This window comes from Palaemon carinicauda, chromosome 18 (genome assembly GCF_036898095.1).
Source record: "Palaemon carinicauda isolate YSFRI2023 chromosome 18, ASM3689809v2, whole genome shotgun sequence".
NCBI classification, from domain to species: Eukaryota; Metazoa; Arthropoda; class Malacostraca; order Decapoda; family Palaemonidae; genus Palaemon; species Palaemon carinicauda.
The window spans coordinates 32,301,883-32,325,730 of record NC_090742.1 but is presented as its reverse complement, the minus strand read 5'-3'; the positions used below and the strand labels follow the sequence as shown (position 1 = coordinate 32,325,730).

Sequence of the window (23,848 nt, the reverse complement as noted above, 5' to 3'; positions counted from 1 at the left end):
GACTTGCTAGCTTGGTCTTAGATTTTTGTGTTCTCGGTGTTTTCACGTTTCGTGGATTAATTTCATCATGGCCGAAGCTCCAACTTCACCAATACCAATGTTAAGTACCATAGTTTGTTTTGACAGCTTTTGCAGTACCGGGCAGTTGTACTCTTCACAGTATTGTGTTGTTTTTTATTTCGACCGGCTTGGCCTTCCGCGGTGTCGGCAGCCATTGTTGTTTTGATTTGCCTCGCTGGGAATTTCATGTTAGTCTTGCCCATTTGGTACACTGTCAGTTAGGTTCTTGGTTAAGTCACTGGCCTTATGCCTTTTTGAACCATTATTATTATTATTATTATTATTATTTCCTATGGTACTTTTTTGCTAGCAAGTCCAGTCTGGACGAACAAGAATAGCATTCTGGCTTTATTATAGTTTAGTACCCGCCCTGAGAGGCGTTCGTCAGTGGACTATATCCTTTTAAATTTTGTTACGCAGACGTTATTCTTCGTTCGTAGTCTTGTATTTGACGTTACAATTTTATTGTTATACCTATATTATATTATATTGTGCTTAATTAGGTTCTTTATAGTGTAACCACGAGAGCGAGAGCATGGAGTTCTCGTTTTCTGTCGCTCAGTCACGAGTTACCCTTTCTCTCGTTTTCTTTCTTAGCCTCGAGTAGGAGAGGTGGATTCCCCGTTTTCCGTTTTATACGATCACGGGTTCTCCCTCCCCCTTCTCCCTCTACGGGTATATGATATTTTACGAATTATTTTATTATGTGGTTACTGTTAATATAGCTAGCGTTATTAATAGGTCCTGTTCGTGTGTGAGTCATTGTTTTGGGCCAGCTTTCTGACGCCACCTGTTCCCCTCGTAGTTCCGTCCTCTCCCCGCTACGGCTTGGGAGAGGATCTGAACATTCATCCACTCCGCCTTGAGTTTTACTCCGCCATGAGGGATACTCATTGAGATTGGAACCTATAGTTATATATCATTTGGAGTGCAACCCTCTGGCAGGGCCTCATCCCCCCGGTGGTCCCTTGCACCCAGACTCCGGCCACGGCCATATCCACACAAAAGATTCATTATTAATCACAACTTATTTATTCCGGACCTTTCACCGGACCTCCGGCTTCACCGGAGATCACCAATACGCTTAGCAATGATGTTAGCCTTAGCTTTTAGCTACCGCTTGTATTTTATAATTTATTTGGTTACGGGCCTATCACTGAATCCTCGACCCTGTCGGAGGTTCCGCAACTTACAATAATTTATTTTATTCTTATTTTAATAATATTTATAGCGATACGGACCCATTTTAAATTGCTCCGGCACACTCTGGTGCAGGAAAATTTTATATTTAAAATATTTTAATATGGAGCTCCGGCTCCCATTCATTGAACCATCCTATGCACACATATTTAATGCTATCTAGACTCTGTTAGTAGATCTTAATCCCTTACCAGAGTCTCAAGGAACATCCAGACTTATGTCTCCTTTCTTTTACAGAAGGTCCATACTATTACTCTGCAGCCATTCTTCAAAAGCCCTCTTTTTCTCTTCCACTTTTACCTTCACTCCACCATTCACTGCCCTTCCTCATGCTGCCTCCAACAACCTTCTTTCCACACACATCACTTGCAATCCCAACAAAATTTTCTTTTACTAACTTCCACTCCTCCTGTAAATTGCCAGTTTCTCTTACTTTCACTTCGTCATATATCATTTTCAACCTTTCCTGATATTTACTTTTTACCCCCGGTTTTATTAGCTCTTCAACCCTCACTACATCCCTTTTACATCCACCTACTCTATTCCCCCATTCTTTTGCTACAACTAATTTTCCTTCCACCAAAAAATGATCAGACATACCGTTAGCCATACCCCTAAACACGTGCACGTCTTTCAATCTTCCAAACATTCTTTTAGTTATCAACACATAATCCATTAATGCCCTTTCTACTACTCTTCCATTTGCCACTCTTACCCATGTATACTTATTTTTATCTTTCTTTTTGAAAAAGCTATTACTTATCACCATCTCTTGCTCAACACACATATCTACCAGTCTCTCACCACTCTCATTTTCAACTGGTACGCCATAGTTCCCAATGACACCTTCTACCTCTCCAGTGCCCACTCTAGCATTTAAGTCACCCATGACAACTACATAATTCCTTCTACCCAGTCCTTCTACACACCTAGTTAATTCATTCCAGAACTCATTCCGCTCTTCTTCACTTTTCTCACTACCTGGCCCATACACACTGACAAACGCCCAACATTCCCTACCCAACCTAACCCTTACCCACATTAACCTAGATGATATCTCCTTCCATTCCACTACTTTACCTGTCATCCATTCACTCAACAATAAAGCCACACCCTCTCTCGCTCTTCCCCTTTCAATCCCAGACACTCTACCAGACATTTCACTAAACATCACTTCACCCTTTCCTTTTATCTTCGTCTCACACAAGGCCAATACATCCATCCTTCTATTCCTAAACATACTTCCAATTTCACATCTTTTACTCTCTGTCGTACTACATCCACGCACATTCAAACACCCCAAAACTAGAGTGCGGGGAGCAGTCACTCTCCCCCCAGCTCCATCTCTTTGTCGATGTCTCACAGGATGTAGATACAGGAGAGGAGGTTCTTAGCCCCCTCGTCCCGTCCCTTTTAGTCGCCTCTTACGACACGCAGGGATAACGTTGGCGCTATTCTTGTTTTTATGCCCCCGCGGCCACAGGGGGCATTTAGATATAAGACATATTAAAGATAAAGATAATGCCTAAGAAGATACATTGTCAAGAATGTAAATTTAATTATGTTTTAGTTACATTTTGTTATATATAATTGTATTTTATTTTCATTGAAGTGAAAACATTATATTTGTAATCTTGTACAATAAAATTCTGTTTGTATTTGTGAAAATTTGTTCGTTAATGACCCCAACTTTTTGCTAGGTAGGGGCATTTGTTATATACAGTATACACTGAATATATGTATATTGTATTACAAAACTTGTGAAAAGGGCATATTTTTTCATGTATGTTCATGTAAAAATAAAACAATTATTTTTTTTTTATGTCAATTTAATTGTAACGTGAAATTATAGCTGTGTTCTTCTACCAGAGTTCAAGATTCTACTTCTGCGCCAGCCGTCTGATGGGCTTGAGCTATATAGTACAAGATGTTTCGAGAATGGGTCCGTTGCCTGGCGGCATGCTGTGTAATCCCGGTCCTGGTTGCTTCTAGTGCATCACGAACATTCGGGAGTATTGGTCCCCCATATGTGAAGGACAGTTGCCGACCGAGAGCAGACGAGACGAGACAATACAATGCTGGTGTTTGGAGACATTTTTCATCTAAACCTTTTTGACCCTAAAAGTTAGTGACTACGATAGAATACTTCTTGAAGAAGGTATAAGAAGTTCATCTCATACTCAGAAACTGATCCTACATGTCAACCTTTTATATCTAAAACCAAGCAACATCATCTTTCCCTCACTGCATAGAAGTTTTTGTAGTTAACTCGACCTACTTCTTCGTCAAATTTGTATATTACCCATTAGTTTTGGTGTGCCGTGAGTATTTGGTGGATCTTGTGTAATGCTGTAAATATATATGTCAAATCTTGAATATAGTCATGTTTTCTGTTTGCTGGCTACCATTTTCATTTATGGTTAATGTTTTGCTATTGTTTGGTAATATTTTTTTTGAGTAGATTTGCATAATCTACATCGTGTATGATAGTTTAACTTAACATCTGCAAGGCTAACAGCATACAATAATCTATAGACACTCAGTTGTCAGGGGAGAGTTGTATGGTGAGAGTGGTCCCTACATCCATGTACAGTATACAGTAGTGGACAGGCTTCTGGTTCGTGGGGTTTTCTTGGGTATCAATCTATTTGACACATGACTTGGCAGAAAGCTTTCCGTGTTTTCTCTCATGGTCCAGATCCATGGTCTGTGTTAGAAGTTGCATTACAACACCCAAGGGGTCACAATGATGATTACGTCCTTCCTCCGTTCAATCCTTTTTCATCCGCTAAACTTCCGTGTGGGGATTATGCTGAGACTCAGGTTGACCTTGGTGGCTCCTAAATGTCATGTCGAATGGTATCCTGTTCTGCCCCGTTGAGATCTCGAGAGAACTCCCTGTGGTCCTCACTCTCCCTAGGAAAATGGGCAATCCTCTGCTATTGATATCATAGAAGAGATTCTTCTCTGGTCGTATCATCTCGAGAGCATATTGCAGGTTTTGTCATCTTCCTTTACTGAAAGAAGCTCCTCTCAGTCATTGCTATCAAGGCTATCACTCAGTCTAGAGCATAGTCTTTCGACGGAAGGAGATAGACCTCTTATCCTCATAAGGAGTTGTCTGTACTAGTGAGGAGCTTTGAATAATCTTGCTGATCTCAGGACCTGAGGCACCAGAGAGGGATGTGTCCCTCATTTTCAGTGCTCTCACTTGCACCTGTCCGAGTTGTGGGGAAGGCCGTTAGTCAAAGTTCTGATTATCAAGACTGTCTCTGCTACTTTAGTATTGGCAAAGAGTTTAAGTGAGTTATGTGATCTCTCTGGCCTATTCCACCATGCTCAGAGATGGAAGGTACTCCCTTACTTTGGTGGCAAGTCACATGGCCAATATTCTGAACCTACCAGGCATGACCCCAGGTTCAAGCTCTTCTCCATCTCCTCTGTATGTGAAGTGACAGGTGGCATGTACAGTAGCAAAGATGCTTTTGTCTCTCAAGGGCTCTGCGATGCTTATGAAGGAGACCTGACACCTCAGACCTGAGTGTCAGCAACTCTTCCTGAGCACTGACAGAACCAAGAAAAGTGTCTGGAACACAATCTCTTTTTCTCTTTCCGACTTCATTTGTCGATCCGTAGTGCATACACCTTGACTATTGAGAGGTTCTAGGTACCAGCTTAGAACAGAATTCACAAAATCAGGGATAAGCCCTATCCTCACCCTCGTTCATCCCCTTTCATTCAATTGCCTCATTAACCTATTCTAACAGTCATCCAGTTTGCCCTGAAATTATATTCCCTATTTAAAGGACTTGGGTTTGTGAAGCTAGGAAAAATACAAATTACTCAAAAAAATTATGACATGAACTTATTCATTATCTAAATCAAGTCATGAAAATATCAAAGAATGAAAGTTACTGAAGATATGTGTACAGTACAGTACTGTGCTTTAAAATTGATTAAATATCAGGAAAATCTTTGAAGGATACAACTTTCAAGAATAGAAAATTCATTATTCTTTGTTGCGTAATCTTAGCTCTGCAATTCTAATATTCAATTATTACAGAAGGTACATGAAAATCAAATTATGATATTTTATAGATTTTGTTAAATGCGTATTGTACGCTTTTAATTGTTTTTCAGAGTTGATGAGTATTGGGAGCCTAAGGTAGAAGGTCTTGATCGGCTGAAGGTCACACGTGAGGTACCAGCTATTGCTATTCTTTTATCAAGAGATGCCTTAGATCCATCAGTACCTGGGTAAAGTTCTTTTTTATTTTTTGGTTATATTATAGGGGTGTGGTACTGAAAATTCTATGCCTGGAAAGATATCAGTTAATTTGTCTAAACCTGGAGTAGAATGTACTTGCTAGAAAAAAATTGCTTTACATAACCCTTCCTTAGCTTTTCTCTCTTTGCTAACAAGTTATAGTTTAGATAACTTCAATTTACCTTTATAACTGAATGAAGCTGGTGATGTAGGATGACATAACTTTTCCATTATTATAATATTGGAAAGTTTGCTGTACAGTAATTACCAGTTGAGGATTTTTCCTTATAAAAAAAGTATTATTTTGAAAATTCTTAATTATTTCATCTCAAATGCAAAGCCTCGTCCTTCAATAGGAGTATGACTTGTGTGAAGCAGTAACTGCCACTAAAACTTTAATGAGGTTGTTAACTACAGACAAGTGGTGTGGCAGAAACCTTGCCCACTCTCAGTGTCAGGACTAAGGTTTTTTACTTTGCCTGCAAGCATTACAGACATACTTTTGCTGCCTCTGACAAATTTGGCTATTAATTCATTTGTTTTTTCACTTTGGAAAATAAATGTAGAAATGTTAAGATATATGCCACTGATCCTTATCAGATTTATGTTTTATTTTGTTCAGGGGTCATGACTGTTTGCAGTCACCGCCTTGTAATGAGTGCAAGTCGTGGCCTTCTCTATTGGTGGAGTTTGCCAAGAAGAAGAAGTGTATGAAAGACCCTTAAGAATTCAGCTTTGATTTGGCTAAATCTGATTATAAAGAAGCTTTATAATTCATGCTTTTCTTCAGGTGCTTTTCACCCTGCTATATCTCCTTTGGGATCCCCTAGTGCTGGGTCTTCTATAGGAATTTTTAAATGTTGGAGAAGTACAGAAATTTGGTTCTGTCTAGTGTGAAGGCGGTGACCTTCATGGCATGTTACTCGGGTAATCAATGGGCCAACTCGGTCCTGAAGAGGAGGGAAGCTATAGCTTCTCAATTCTCCAGGCAAGTTGGATAGAAAACACTAGCATTAAAGAATGCTTCTGTGCTGGTCTTCCTATTTTACTTCAGAAAGACATAGTGGCATTGGAGGAAGGCTAACTATGACTCCCTCATCTACCACATAGTTCCTTCAGGGGTCCAGGTACTTCAGAGGCAAATACAGTGGACTTTGTCTCTGCCATGCTCTCACGATTGGCTTTGAGGAAAGCACTGGCTGCCTTGAAATCCAGATTAGGTCCTCCAATTGCTTCTTCCTCTAGGGAAGGTGCAGACAGTGCTCCTCCCCTTCATGCCCAACTTGGCCAGTTCAGGAAGGGCAGTAGAGTTAAGGAAGGGGAGGCTAAAGTCAGCAGTCCTCTCCTCCAACTGAGATAAATGGGGAATGCCTGTCATGCCATTTGGCAACTTGGCAGCAACATGGAGCAGAGAAGTAGGTTGTAAAAGTTCTTTGGGAAGAATACCGCCTAACCTTTGAAGATATTTTTCCTTTCCTACATTGCTCACCTTTGGCATTCCAGAATTAGCTTCAGAAATTCCCAAAAGCTCTGGCCTAGCCAGAAGAGGTGAAAGCAATTGAAGATAAGAATATAGCTTCAGGGTTCTACATTCATCTGTTCTTGGTGGATAAGTTGACCGGGTGCTGAGAACCAGTCATTGACCTCTCTCTGCTGAAAAACTTTGTTCCTACAAAGTCTATTCAGCATAGAAATGACAATTACCATGTGTTGTACAGTACTATCAAAGAGGAAAACTTTATACAGTAGATCTGAAGGCTGTGTATTCTATACAGGTAGTCGTGGACTTACAATGGAGATAGGGACTGAGAGTTGATATAGATGTATGACAAATTCAAAAATGGAAGTTTCCGTAGAATTACTGTGATGCGTCAATCATCCAAGTCATATTTTCTTACTGTATATCATTATTTCAATTTCTTGTTTAATAGGATATCATATGCTCTAGTAAAGTATTTTTGTATTCTATTTTTCAAGTTCGGAAGAATTCTAAACTCAATAATACTTAATATTTTATTTACCTTTGGTTATGATCAGCTGATCTGAAGGTCTCGCTACCATGTCAAAAGATTGCGCACTTACGAGTGGCATATTTTTTTTTATAATTTCTTAATTTATTCTGAATGTCTTCCTGATGAATATTACATCACCACAAATATATGGTACTGGAAGTCGCAGTTTTCATGCAGTTTGTTTATAGCTATTATTATTAGTTATCATGCGAATACGTTGTCACTTTGTCTGTGCGAGTGTGTGTGATAGTGTGTGTGCGGACCCGTATGGGTAGTTCATTTTTAAAGCTTCATACAGTATTTTTTTTTTTATTCATTATTAAGTCTTCATATTAACTTTGTCATTATTTTGGTTTATTAAAGCATGTTTGTAAGCTATTTTTTAATTTCTTGAGCATTTCAATAATTTACAATTACTTTTTTGGACTCAAGCCATGTCGTCCTGATGGAAGCTTCCTATTGGCAGCTTTCTAAGGGATATTTGGCTACAGTGATACTCCTAGAGAATTGACCATAGGTCTCCAGAATTCTAACTCCTGGCGCGAGTATCCTTAAAATTTTTCTTAAGGATATCCCATAATATCAGGGGATGTATATCTTGATACAACACATGGCAATCTTCACCCCGAATAGAGTTTTCGCTCTGAGGGGGAAGAGTGGTGAAATTAAAGGGGAGCCGTTATCAAGGTTACCCTTCCTCCCCTACTATTACAGGGCCCAAAATGGCGGCTCATTCCTTATTCAGTAGCGCTTTCGCTCAGTGTATCTCCCTGCTTGCTCTAGTGTTCTAGACTGCTATTTGAGGAATTTATCATGCATTCTCCAGCATCTTCTGCCTCTGGAAAGTTGAGTATTTAATCTTTCCTGTATATAATTTTTAGCTCCCTTCTCACAGTGAAATTAGCATAATTTAATGTGTTTATCTGAGCATAGCCAGTAACCGGAGTTGCCATTTTGGACGCTGTCGTTCGTCATGCATGCTTTATTTAGTCAGCAGAACGACATTCCCGGTATTTAGCTTTAATGAATTATAGCTATTTAGGCAAAATTATACTAGTGAAGATAAGATCATGCACGTATTTTTCCTCTTCCTTAAATGTCTCGATCTTATATGTTAGAGTCTCGGTGATATAGCATACCCGAGATCTCGCCCTGCGCTGGGCTAACCTAGCCTACGCGCTTTAGTATACTATCGTACATTATCCCCGTTTACCCTCGCATATCATTTTATCAATTCAACAGGAGATAGTATATCTCCTAGAATTAATTAAATAATTCGATATTAGTCTCCTTCAGAGATTTAAGGGTAAACCTTTCCTTCCCTCTGAGTGCCGCCATTAGGCGACAACCCTATCTTGGTCTTGCCATAGAGTAGCATACTCCGGCTTGACTAGGCTAGTGTTTTTCTGTCTTCCCCCTTGCCGGCGAGTATCCCGGCTTGGTTTTACGACAGTAACTCAGAGTATTCAGTCTTTATGCCGACAACTCGGCTGCCGGGGGAGTAGTCACTCCCCTGCCGGCTTACAGTTGCAGACATAGGAAGCCTGGCTTCCCTAACCCACATCCAAAGTGGTAATACGATCTCGCCACCTTCTCCCTTTCGGTCTAGAAGACAAGTCTTGTTTCGGCAAGGTCCCGGGCTGAAGAATCGATATTCTTCTGCTGCCCAGGACGGCGCCGATACTGAAACGAGGTTTCTGATTGTGACTGGAAATGGCTGGCAATCCTGCCGCCTTCTCCCGACACAACACACAAGACCCTTTCCCTGCCCCTCTCTGTCCTTTAGCGATAGCCTAGCCATCGCATGTCTTTGGCCGGTGTCCTACAATCTCCCCGCTTGCTGGATAGACTGTGGTACCGGCCGGGTTCCTACATAGGCGGCTTGATAGCCACTCTGACCTTCCCCATACGTACGAAAGGCTCCGGGAAAGGTTGTGCCAGCCATGACGGCTGCCGGTGGGAGACCCTATGTCTTTGAGTGTTCTTCAGTCCTCCCTTGGACTGCTATCCACATCTCTGAAACCGGCAGTAGCCGGCAGCAGATCTTGTGGTTGGGTGGAAGCTAGAATGATTCATTCCCCCTTCCATTTGAACCCTCATTCTGGAGGAAGGCAGTAGGGATTATAATACCTACATCTTTATTTATTGCACTAAACTATATTAATAAGGTAGCCTTTCTCTCCATGCTTTCTCTCTCTCTGTCGGCTAGTGCCATCAGGTACTAACCTAGCCAGCAGCATGCCAGCTAGACCAGCGCCGCCAGGTGCTAGCCTAGCCGGCACCATGCCGGCTGAACTACAGTATATACTTTTACAGTAGCCAGTATTTCTGCAGTATAGTACATACTGCAGGCAGAAAACTATAGTATGCAGTATATTATACAGTAGTTTATATTTTCCAACATACCCTGTGTATCCTTTCACAGTCTATTGTTGAGACTAATCTTATATTGAAGTGAAGTATTCCTTCAATACACTGATGAAAAGTCATCAGATCATACTTTACCCCACAATATTAATACTCTTGGAAGGGTCACTGCTAGTATACACTAATTCTATCTCTAGAAGTTAGAACCCTTCTCCTTTGATTTTCCTTTAATAAGGAAATTCTAATATTAATATTGGGTGAGGTCACAGCAATTGGCTGGACAGGAGGCACAAGTATGTGTCTTTCTTATTTCCTTTTTAGCTTACTATCCTAAGCTATAATGGTTAAGATACCAAAACTAGTGCATGAGACTTTATGAATTTATCAAATGTGATAAATTACCGCATACTCGTTTCAATTTCCTTTCTTTACAGGAGGAGCAGAAAGGGAAGTGTGAGGTGATCTACTGTAACCACAAAAGTAGGAACTTTTGTGGTCACACTATGTGCAGGTCTCATGCCGCCTGCGTTGTAACTACCGAAACCTTGAGGTATTGGGACCCCAAGAACTGCAACGTCTGCTCGGCCTTGGTGACCGAGGGTTTTGGCGACCCCAAGTCAGTGGAGTCGAGGGATGCAGCACGAAAGAAGCTTCGAATATGGGTACAAGGGTTCCAAAAGAACTCTCCTGGACCGTACCTTCCCAACAATAGCATGCGAAGCTTGCTGTTCCCCAAGGCAACAGCTGATGCCGTCGTACCCCAGGCACGACCCAGGCCTCTCTGCGTCCAGATTGCAGTTGAGGCTGAAGTCAGTGAAGCCATGCAAGGCATGGACATCCACCAGGAGGAAAGGATGTCTGAAGTGTCCACGGACACGGAGAAGGATCTCCTTCGTGACGATCCTGAAGAAGAGTCTACTCTACCACCCGGAGGAGATGAAGATGACGACTCGACAGAAGCGGAGGAGCCCCTTCTGCCTGTGCCGGCAGCAGAACCGACACCATCTACATCTTCGGCTCCTACCCCTCCATTGGACACAATGGGTCAGGCAGTTTTGGCCCACATTACTGCCCTAATGGAGAATCTACGTAAGGAGAACGTAGAAAGGGAAGCAAAGATGACGAGAGAGTTTCGCGAAGCGACTCGGACAGTCACCTCCCGAGGGTCTTTCAAGCGACCCAGAGTACAGGACTTGCCACCCTGCTACGAGACCAATCCCTGGAGGTATGTGGAGTTTATGCCTATCACCAATGGCAAACTCTACATTTCAGAGAAGTTGGTAGCCATCCACCTGGACGACATTGAGTTCTGGCCGAACTTCAACGCCTACCCGGAGTCCTTCATCCGACTGAAGCGTGAACCAGCGTCGAAAGAGGAGATGGAACCAAAGGTCATGGTATTCGACCACGACAAGGCACAGGCTCTCTTGACGAGTAGCCTGAAGAAGGCAGGTTATACTAACTCACGAGTTTCTGCACTGAGCAAGAAACATCCTACCTTTCTTGCTCCTTCTTCGAGAGCCTTCCCCTTCACGTCGAAGGCTTTTCAGAGTGTTGTCAAGGCAGTTGAGGCAGGCAAACCATGCCTTACACTAGAGGAGTGTAGGCCTCAGTCTCTGGCCTTGCCCACGGATGAAAAGGAATGGAAGGAGGTCCACCTAACCTTCTCAGTAGGAAAGCTTGAAGCAGATATCGCGGGACAGCAGTTCAGCGAGAACCTACCGAAGCCATCGGACTTTCTCTTGCGAAGGGAGCAAGAGACAAAAGAGAGGCTAGCCACTTCTCTTTCCCTCCAGAACTGCATACAGATGTGTGCAGGCCAAAACAGCACCCCAGATATGCTCACAGTCCTGGCCAAGATGCACATGGCCACCCTCGTAAAGGACTTGTACGCCTTCATGAAGGCCAGGAGAGCCTGTAGGGAGTTTGTGTTTGCTGCTGCAACGGTGAAACACGAACCCCGGAAGCTGATTTCTTCCAGTATCTGGGGGTAAGGACCTCTTCCCAAAAGAAGTGGTCCAAGAGGTAGTTGAGAAAGCCACCACGGAGAATAGGAACCTCAGAGAGGAAGTCTTCTCCGGATGCTGGTCCCCAACCCAAAAGGAAGACAAAGAAGCCAAGAATACCTTCTCGTCCTACTCAGCAACATCCCACGGTCTCCATGACCGCGATGCCCCAAGTGGTCGCTCAGCCACAGACCACCTTCCAAGTGGTGCCTCAACAGCTGGTTGCCCAGTCACCAGCTTTCAACCCAGGTTTGAGAGGCACACTACTACCTTTCGTCCGAAAGGAAGAGGATCTCGACGGGGCTCCTCAAGACACCCCTCACGAGGCAGGGGAGGATGCGGTCAGGGTGGCAAGCCCTCCAGACCACCTAAGCAATGAGATGCTACAGGTAGGAGGGAGACTCCAACACTTTCGGGATCGTTGGACCTTCGATCCCTGGGCCCACAGCCTAATCAGAAATGGACTAGGATGGAAATGGAACAGATCTCCACCTTCATTTCCTCAATTCTTCCAACACTCCACCCCCTTATTGGAAGAATATACCTTAGAACTCTTGAACAAGAAGGTTATAAGGAAAGCAAAGTCCATCAAATTCCAGGGAAGGCTGTTCTGTGTTCCCAAGAAGAACTCGGACAAACTCAGAGTCATTCTTGACTTGTCGCCACTTAACAAATTCATCGAGAACAACAAGTTCAAAATTTTAACCCTTAAACACATCAGGACCCTGTTACCGAAAGGGGCGTACACAATCTCAATAGACCTGGCAGATGCTTACTGGCACCTTCCAGTCAGTCGCCCCCTCCCCCTACCCAGGATTCAAGCTACAGAAGACAAAGTACAGTATGTCTTCAGAGGTATGCCCTTTGGACTAAACATAGCCCCAAGGATCTTCACGAAACTTGCAGACGCAGTCGTACAACAACTACGCCTAGAAGGCGTTCAGGTAGCAGCGTACCTGGACGACTGGCTGGTGTGGGCAGCATCCAAGAAAGTAATCCAGTTCCTGGAACATCTGGGATTCAAGATCAACTTCAAGAAGTCTCGCCTCTCTCCAGCTCAGGAGTTTCAATGGCTGGGAATCCATTGGAACTTGAAGTCATACCGCTTCTCCATTCCACCAAGGAAGAGGAGAGAGATCGCGGGTTCTGTCAAGAAACTACTGAAATCCGACAGGATCTCAAGACACCAACAGGAAAGAGTACTGTGCTCTCTCCAGTTTGCAGCAGTAATAGACCCAGTGCTAAGAGCACAGCTGAAAGATGCATCAGGAGTCTGGAGAAGATGCGCATCAAACGCGCTCGAAGAGATCTACAGAGACCGGTACCGACCTTACTACGATCACTTCTCAAACCGTGGTCGAAGGTCAAGAGCCTAACGAGGACCGTTCCCTTACACCCACCTCCCCCATCGGTGACCATCCACATGGATGCCTCGATGGAAGGATGGGGAGGTCACTCCCATCAAAGGAAAGCCCAAGGGACCTGGTCATCCCTGTTCAAGACCTTTCACATCAATATTCTGGAGGCCATGGCAGTCCTCTTGACGCTGAAAAAACTATCCCCTCACAGATCAGCCCACATCAGGCTGGTCTTGGATAGCGAAGTGATAGTGAGATGTCTGAACCGACAAGACTCGAGATTGCCCCACATCAACCATGTGATGTTATCCATCTTTTGTTTAGTGAAAAAGAAGAGATGGCACTTATCGGCAGTTCATCTACAAGGGTTCCGCAATGTGACGGCGGACGCTCTATCCAGGCGAAAGCCGATAGAGTCAGAATGGTCCCTAGACGCAGACTCATTTTCCTTCATCTTGGAAAAAGTCCCAGAACTGCAGATCGACCTCTTCGCGACGAGCGACAACAAGAAATTACCTTGATATGTAGCCCCATACGAGGACCCTCCAGCAGAGGCGACGGACGCCATGTCCCTCGATTGGAACAGGTGAACCCGGATCTACCTGTTCCGTCCAACGAATCTCCTGCTGAAGGTCCTCAACAAGCTGAGATCCTTCAAGGGAACTGCCGCAGTAGTGGCCCCCAAGTGGCCCAAGAGCAATTGGTTCCCTCTGGTGATGGAACTGAAGCTGAGTCTGGTCCCTCTACCGAACCCAGCTCAATCCCAACTGGTTCAGAAGTCGATTGTCTTGGCTCCATCACAGAGAACCCAAAACCTTCATCACTTGCTTTTCTCGCCTTGGCAGTCAAGAAAAGATTTGGGATCTCGAAAGACAGTTTAGACTTCCTAGAAGAATACAAGTCAAAGTCAACCAGAAGACAATACGAATTGTCTTGGAAAATGTGGGTTGTTTTTGTTAAAACAAAAAGACCGAAAGAAATCTCAATAAACTTCTGCCTGTCCTTCTTCATCCACCTTCACGAGCAAGGCTTGGCTGCCACAACAATAACTACGTGTAAGTCAGCTTTGACTAGACCTCTTCTATACGCCTTCCAGGTGGACCTGGCGAACGAAATCTTCAACAAGATTCTGAAGGCATGCGCTAGACTTAAACCAGCAGCCCCTCCGAAGCCCATTTCATGGTCTCTGGACAAAGTCTTACACTATGCTTCAACTTTGAACAATGAAATTGTTCTCTCAAGGATTTAACACAAAAAGTGATATTCCTGTTCGCTATAGTCTCAGGGGCTAGAGTTGGTGAAATAGTGGCCCTATCAAAAGACGAGGGCCATATTCAGTTCACAGAAGTGGGAGGACTGAATCTCTTTTCTGATCCTACTTTTCTCGCCAAAAACGAGCTACCCACTAAAAGGTGGAGTCCCTGGAGAATCTGCCCTCTGAAGGAAGATGTCTCTCTATGTCCATTGGAGTGTCTAAAGGTCTATCTTCGAAGAACTTCAGACTTCAAGGGAGAACAGCTCTTCAAAGGCGAAACCTCAGGATCAAACTTATCCCTAAAACAAGTGAGGGCGAAGCTCACCTACTTCATTCGCAGAGCGGATCCTGATAGTACACCCGCAGGTCATGATCCGAGAAAAATTGCTTCCTCACTGAACTTCTTTCAGTATATGGACTTTGAGTGTCTTCGCTCATACACTGGTTGGAAATCCTCAAGAGTTTTTTTTTTATAAACATTATGCGAAGCAAGTGCACGCGCTGAAACATTTTGTGGTGGCGGCAGGTAGTGTGGTGAAACCTGTCGTCTAGTGCTGCGATGAACAGTGAATTAATTGGGACTTTTCAATTCGGGTGAAAAGGTGTTGACACCTTCCAGTGCAATACCCTTTTATTGAGTGTCACCCTGGTGATTCTAGGACTGTTCTTTTTTTAGGTGCAGAATTATACCAATGACACTAGTACCATGTTTACACTTGTACACTGTGTTGATAGTTATCCAACATTTACAGTAAAATTATCTTGATAATTTTTCAACTGATTTTGAGTGGCCACTAATTTTTCTTCCCTTTCAGGTAGAAAATATTTTTATTTGTACATGTTGAATGTATAATTCTATTATAAATTTTAATACACCTTCTGTTCCATTTTGATTATCTATTTAATAAGATAGGGAATGTGTATTTGCGTCTTATTTTGCCCCATATGTAGCTAAATAAACTTAGCCAGAGTCTTTTACTTATTTTCCTAAGTAAAGTTCATACTTAAGGTACTTAATCATATGAACAAAAAAGATCTGAATGATATTTATATTTGTTCCTATATGAATACAAACCTTGTGCTTCTATTGTCGGGTACGACGTTTCCCTGCAGGGGCAGGAAGCCCTAACATTGTTCCATGCTTAGTGGTAATGACGTATAACGGTATCGTTATATATTTCAGTGGTCTGGATGACCATGTAGAAGCTGACCCAAGGTTGAGGCACTTATACAAACCCACAGATACAGTACTTTCAAGTAATTCTCTGGTAAACTTCCATCAGGACGACATGGCTTGAGCCCAAAAGACGGATTTTGAAGCAAAGCGAAAAATCTATTTTTGGGTGAGATGGCCATGTCGTCCTGATGGACCCACCCTCCTTTTCTAAGAAAAGGATTACTGTATGTAATAATCCCTCCCAAAACTACTCTATCTGTAGCACCATGCTCAATGCTACAAGGAATGAGCTGCCATTTTGAGCCCTGTAATAGTAGGGGAGGAAGGGTAACCTTGATAACGGCTCCCCTTCAATTTCGCCACTCTTCCCCCTCAGAGCGAAAACTCTATTCGGGGTGAAGATTGCCATGTGTCGTAGCAAGATATACGTCCCCTAATATTATGCAATATCCATAAGAAAAATTTTAAGGAAAGTGAACCCTCGCTACTTCGCGGTTCGACCATCGCGGATTCACCACTTCGCGGATTTTTTCCATAACCCATATATATACAGTAATATATATATATATATATATATGTATGCATGTATTTATGTATATATGTATGTATGTATATATGTAGGTATGTATATGTGTATACATATAAATATATATATATATATATATACATATATATATATATATATATATAAATATATATATATATATATACACACATATATTTATATATATATATATATATATTTATATATATATATATTTATATATATATATATATATATACTGTATATATACATATATATATATATATATACTGTATATATATACATATATATATATATATATACATATATATATATATATACATATATATATATATACTGTATATATATATATACATATATATATATATATATCTAAAGTAGGAAGATGTGATGTAGTTCTAAGGGAAAAGTATGGGAAATATGTCTGGGTAATAAGCAAAGCTCTACCTCCAGTTTGTTTCTTCATTATGATCAGAGATAAATGTAAACAAAACATTGGTTGCCATTTTTTATCGTGCTTTTTAGCGTGTTTAGGAAACGCATGATATAAAATCGCCTTTAATATTTGTGCCTGTTTTAGTTTAGGGTACTGTAGTACATGCATTGAGTGTTCTGTACATTAAAGGGTAGTTTGTTAACAGTACTACGTACAAGGGAAGGTTTTAAAAGTCTGAATATACATGTTGAATAAATAGGTAAATATGGTGTCACTACTTCGCGGATTTTCACCTATCGCGGCCGCGTCTGGAACCTATCTACCGCGATAAACGAGGGTTCACTGTACTCGCGCCAGGTGTTAGAATTCTGGAGACCTATGGTCAATTCTCTGGGAGTATCACTGTAGCCAAATATCCCTTAAAAAGCTGCCAATAGGAAGCTTCCATCGGGACGACATGGCCATCTCATCCAAAAATAGATTTTTTGCTTTGCTTCAAAATCCGTTTTGGTAGGCATCAGCTGATCCCAAGGTCACGCTACCATATTGCAATTATGCGCACATACAGTACGAATAACAGAGTTGTTTATATACTGTAATCTTCCTAACTTATTTGAAATCTCTTCAAACTGAGTATTACATCAGCACCAATATGTTATAGGGTATCACAGTTTTCATACAGTTCCTTTATAAACCTTATCATTAGTTATCATGAATACTCTCTCTCTCTCTCTCTCTCTCTCTCTCTCTCTCTCTCCCTCTCTCTCTCACAGATTGTCTGCCAGCACATTTCTTTTGCCTGGAATGAAGCAAGCAGACAGGGACACTGCATTGTCTTCTGTCCACCTTGCTTGTTTATGTAAGCCACTACCATGGTGATGTTGCTTATCAACACCGTGGAGTGCCCCGCCAGGAACTGTTGGAACTTTTGGAGGGCAAGAAAGGCTGCCTTCTTTTCTAGGAGATTTATGTGCTGGTACCTTTCTGATTTGGACCAAAGTTTGGAGATGTTGTGGTGCAGCATATGGGCCCCTCACTCACTTCTCTTTTGATGCATCCAAAAAGAACATCAGTTCCGGGGGGTGCGGGGGGTAGATGAGAATATCGACCTCTTTGCAGAGGTTCTCGTCTTCTACCCACCATATGAGGTCCATTCGTTCCTCTGACCCTAGTTAGACTAGGGTTCCAGGGAATTGCTTGCCTGATTTCACTTGGACTTGGGGTGCCACTGGAAGATTCTTATCCTAAGGCGGCTATTTGGTACTTGACGGACTAGGAATGATAGGTGACCTATGACATGCAAGCAGCTCTGGGATAGGAGTTTGTCTCGCCTGAGGAAGGGCTCTGCTACTTTCCTCAGCCTCTGTATTTTTTTGTCTGATGGGAAGGCTTAGGCTGAGCGATGTCTTTGATCATTCCTAGGTATACCAGTCTTTGACACCTTTTGCTTTGTGGCTGTAACTCTACTTGTCGGCAGTTTGCGTAGTGGATGTTTCTTTTGTGGCAGAGCTTGGTAGAGTCTTGATGTAATGGCCCTCTGAAGGAGGGAGTTTTGGTTAGACTTCCTCCACCTCTCCGCCACCCCTTCGACATGTTCCAGATCAAACAGGGAACTCCGTTCGAAAGAGAAGTTTTTCTGCCTCGACACCTTGGCTTGCGGGAGTTGTCGATGGAGTCTCTCTATTATCGATTCCTTATGTTTAAGGTTGGAGTTCGCCTACAGGTTGACCACCTGGTGGGAGAGGAACTTGATAGTCCTAGTACCGTACAATAGAAAAGTCTCCATCGACCTCCTGGTGGACCCCCATGACCATTCCTCAGTCCTGATTAGGTGGCCCTCTGATCCTAACTAGAGATCAAGCCACGAGGTTGCCTGCATGGCATACTTGGTGACCTTCTTCTGGTCATTGATCTCCGTAGCTGATAACGAGGCTGATGGTCCCGACAGTCTCTTGAGAGGAACCCCTCTGGTAAGTACCCCTATAAAGTAGTCTACAGGAAGACCCGGAAGAGGCTTGTTGATCACCTCGTAGTACATGCTCTGCAGTACAAACGGCGGCAGGAAGAGGCAGCTCAGAGGGAGCTGGAAGAACTTCAGTCCTGAGAAATTGCCTTGCTTCTGGCATTCTTAGCCAAATGAAGAAGTACGGCATCGCTAGCTAAGGAAATGTAAAAATTGAGAAAGAAAAAATCCCTCGGGAGGATCACCAAACCCGCGGACGGGAAAGGTGTCCCGAGAGAACAGAAACATAATAAAGACTGCACCCCTTTTTCCAGCCGTCATCATCGTGAGAAGGAAAGCGGAGACGTAAGAATTGTAAAAAGTAAGAATTGTAATTAATCGCGGTTTCTTGCTTCGCAGTTTCGGTTTTTCACAGAGAAGAACAATGCAATACTAATTAAATAAAAATTCTCTTAAAAATCGCAATAAAATTCAAGCTGGGCGATGATCTCAAATAGCCTGCACTCCTTTACACTGGGAGCGCTGTGCGCCACTACCTATCTCTACACTTAGCTTTCTCTGTCTCTCTGTACAGTGTATATCCTTTTACTTTGGTAAAAAATTACAGCTATATTTAAATAAACCAGATTTTGATTAAACTTGTGAATCACTTAACTGTATCCAATAATAATACATGTGATATTCACATTTTAGTATTGTATTTATAATTAAAAAGATAGCGAATTATAATCTTATGCATTGCTTACATTTAAATCAGCTGATCAACCCTGCGTAGTCCGTCGTCAACCTCAATTTTCAGATCAAATAACTCCCATATTATTAAGACATGCTACAGAGAGATATTTCATATTTACTAAAAGAAACAATTATTACTTGATCTATCATTTTTCAATTAGCATGCTAATTTTAATAGTTTTATTTGAAATGCTTCTCTCATATTTCATTTACTTGTACTGTGAATTGAATCGCATAATGTTAACCGGAATTTCATCCATGTTGCTGATGCACGATATTTTATAGTTTATAGCTCTGTGGTGCTTGATTATAAACCCTCAATAGAGAATTTGCAAAGAAACAAAGATTTCATTTATTATACAGAGAGAGAGAGAGAGAGAGAGAGAGAGAGAGAGAGAGAGAGTGTGTCTGTGTGTGTGTATGTATGGCTAAGCAATGTTTTATCGTGATAAATAGTTTTTCCTTATGTACAGTAAAGTAAACCATTCCATATTCTAAATCAAATTTATTTACTGTGTTGTACAGTACTGTATACTTTATCCAGCAGTACAATATGGTACTAATATACAAACAAATATTTCGATAGTGTACACTATTATATCCGATATGGATCACATCAATTCCAATGTGATGCATTTCTGATGTCCTAGTGTACAAAGTAATTTCAAGTAAGCTATTTTATTGTTTGCTTTACCTAATATTCACAGTAAAATGTAATGTATTTAACTACACTGTTTGTGTTTTTTGTGATGTAGATGTATGAGAGAGAGAGAGAGAGAGAGAGAGAGAGAGAGAGAGAGAGAGATAGATTGATTTGAAGTTTTCTAATACTGTAATGAATTATAATTGTATTATATGAAAATTATGATAGATTATAACACATCGGTGCTTATGTAATGCTATATTAACTATTAACTATAGTAGATGTTTTGAATATGTTAAGAAGCAGTATACACAATACTCTTTGTTATGGATTTGTATGTGCATCAGCTGATCTGATCACGGCACCCAAAATACTTAGATTTCTAAAGTACACCCAAAATTTAAAACAAAAGTACATAAATGTTTTATTAATGCATAGTCAACTATTTAAATAATTGTAATTTTCTAGAATGTAATAATGCTTCCAAAACAAAGAGAGAGAGAGAGAGAGAGAGAGAGAGAGAGAGAGAGAGAGAGAGAGAGAGATCAGCTGTTGAAAAGTAATCAAATGCACTGTTTTTGTTTGTTTATTTAAAAGAAACAATTATTATCAAGATATTCAAGGTTTTAGTTCATAAGATGAACTGTATTTCAGTTTAAGAAAGTATAGATATAACATATTGTGCAAGAGATAACACATGAGAATCTGTCGTGCTTCAAGAAAACGTGTAGCGGCCTAGGCTACGAGTCTTCTGAACAAAAACACTGAACACTTACAGCAAGTACTGTACAGTTAAGCTGTACTGTAGTAATATTACTCTACATATATTACAGTAATATACACAACAGTATCAGTGAGTATTACTAGATAGGAACAACTTTTGTTATACCTTACAGAACAGAAAGGGGATGATGACAACTTTGTAAAACTTTACCTTTGCACAATACTGTACTGTAGTGTACATGTGTGCAAATGTACTGGCTGTATTTACTGTGTTAATTATCAGCTCAGGCACCTTCTTATAGGAAGAGGCAGATACTTTTAGGTTAGGAGTTAGCCCAGCCTAGTGCAGCATCTATTCATGAAAATTCCCTTTTCGCAGCTGTGTCTGTAACCTAACTATTGCGAAGAAGGAGAGCTGACTATTCTGCGGTTGAAACACTACTCGGGAGAACCACTCAATCCTCCAGCAGGAAAGGGGTTCTCCGAGGAGGAGCGGACAAGCTAATGACTCTGCACTCCCTCTATTTACTAAGAATACCCGTTGGCCCATCGCTGCATAAAGGAATCTGGAGTCGAGAACTGAAAAACTTAAATTACAAATAGTTATTAATTACTGAAGACCACTCGGGAACGCAACCTAACCCACGCAACGATAAAGGTGTTCCCCCTTACGGAATCTGCCGGCCACCTACGTAACGAGGGAGAGTGTTACCATCAACGAGGAAGAGTGAGACCGAAGTCAAGGTCTGGGAAGGTCGTAAGCAGTCTTCCTCCAAGAACTCGAGGGAGAAAGCATCGTTAATATCCGAACGGAGGGGTATCCACATAATGACGACTCCCCTATGGCAGAGGCCGAGTCACTCGGAAGGCCAACAGCTTAGGGGTTGTCCGGCGACCAAGGTGGAAGATCGTAAGAGAACTTCTACGCTCTTGAGAACCTGTCACACAAACGGCAACATTCGTTAAAGAGAAAAACCTAAATATATATAAAAACATTACAAGAATGTTTTCATATACAATATATAAAACGAAAAAACATAAGTTCAAGAATAAGAAAAAACAAGTCAAATGGCCGGTAAGTTGGAGTAGAGAGAGACAGTGTCTCTCTCACTGAGCCAAAACCAAAGGGGGTGCTCAGACCAGGTGTTTGAGTGAGTGGGGTAGCTGGCTATCCCCCACACCCCCTGCTAATTAGTGGTTGGGGTGATTATTCCTTGCTAAAAGTCTTATGGATCGTCTTTCAGTGATGCCTAAAGTAATACTCCCTATAAATAGTAAGGTTTTTATAGTGACGGAACAATTGTATTTTTCATAGCCATACAAACCTGAGTTCTTTAATATAACTTCCCTCTTCAAACCACCCCTCTAAGTCTTGGGTCGAAGTATCAAAAATGAGTGATAGCCGATTGGAGTGGGGCCTGAGGTCTTTGCTCCACACCCTCTCCAGTTGTATAACTGCTCGTTATCCGGTTCAACGACCGATTCCAGCTCGCACCAAAGTAATCACTCTAATTAAAGTACTCAGATTTGTATGGCTAGGAAAATTACAAATTACATGTACTTTTAAAATTTATTCTTCCTAACATTACAAACCTTAGTAACTTAAGGTACTTTTCCCACCTTAACTGAACTGCAAGTGCCAGGTATAAGGTCAAACAAGTGTCTTGCTGACTGACATGTGGGTGTAGCTTCCTCCATATCACTTAGCTGTAGTTAACTACCTTGTAAAAGTTTTAAGGGCCATTCCAGCTGTACTGAAGTCATATTCCAATGAAGGACTCACATTTGTATAGTTATGAGAAGTATATATTGTTTTAAAATTTGGGATATTTTTAGTGTAATACATTTTACATAGATTCTTAGCTGTTTCCTACCAGCCTCTTGCTGCATTTCCCCATCTTTTAACTTTTATGTTTATATGATGTCTTCCTTTCTGGCTATTCAATATACATGTGGATCTAGTCTTCACATTCATGAATTAGCATTAATCAAAATATTTTTATTTTTAGGTATCAAGGACCAGGAGCTTCAGGAGAGGAACTTTGGCTTAATAAATCTCAACTGAAAAAGAAAAATAATCATAGTAATAAGAATAAACAGAGACGAAATTTTGATAATGGTTTTGGACCTAAAGATTATAAAAAACAGAGCCTGAAGGAAACTAAAGAGTACAAAAACCAAAGCTGGAGAGATGGCAGAGCGGAATCAGAAGGAACTACACGTCATAAAAAAAATATCAGAAGTGAGGTGTTTGTACCTAAAGTAAGATCAGAAAACATTTCAGAAAAAGCTAATGAACAATAAGGTAACAGGTTTTAAATGTCACTGAAGAATAAAACATAACCACAAATTTGATGTGTTAATGGTATTCTTTGTTTGCTTTTTGTTTCATTTTACTATTCAGAGAATGATTATTTCAATGAGTAAAGAGTATATTACTTTGTTTCTTGTGACTCTAGTTAGGCCATCACCTGCTGCTATCTGGGTCCTGAAACTATTTTACTTTTTTTTTATATTTTCTTCATAATATATGACTTCAGATACTGTACTGCAATTACCATTCAGATTCTTGAATTCATAAAATATTGAACTTTTTCTTATCATGTAAATGGATGCATAGATAAGGTTTTCTCCATTAATTCATTTCATTGAGAGATATCTGATCTTGAAGACAGAGAACAACATGCCTCATAATCTTATCATGTTACCATTAAAGTGAGACACTTTAATACCATCTAACCATGATGGCAAGATATATTCATAGGTGTGTTTCTTTACAAAGGCTTTAGGACTGGTTAGGCCAAAGAGATTAATGCCAAATTCTTTAAAGTAGGCAGATTAATAGCTATGAGATGAGGAGTCCTCTGTCTTACCAACTGAAAGCTTTTGGTTCTTCACGGAGTTATGTGTGTATCTTTTCCATGTATGCATTCTATGCAATACCCAATTTACATTCAACATTAAAAATACAATATAAGAGTAAGACTAAGTTCACTTGAGGGGGCCAGCCGGCTAATGCCGTTTTTTTCAAGGACAGGACTTTGACATTCATACCACTTAAATAGGGTACTTAGGACATCTCCAAACTGACTAGGATTTTTT

At 41.2% G+C, this 23,848-nt stretch overlaps 1 protein-coding gene across 1 annotated transcript in view; it reads left to right on the top strand.

Annotated features, from left to right (window-relative positions):
• LOC137657037 (ribonuclease P protein subunit p25-like protein) overlaps window positions 1-23,096 on the top strand; it is an 88,216-nt gene extending 65,120 nt beyond the window's left edge. Inside the window, exons 4-5 of the mRNA XM_068391396.1 lie at window positions 5,401-5,517; window positions 22,756-23,096. Coding sequence (XP_068247497.1) covers window positions 5,401-5,517; window positions 22,756-23,050 — 412 coding nt within the window. The 3' untranslated portion in view covers window positions 23,051-23,096. The remainder of the gene's footprint in view (window positions 1-5,400; window positions 5,518-22,755) is intronic.
• Window positions 23,097-23,848: the final 752 nt, after the last annotated feature.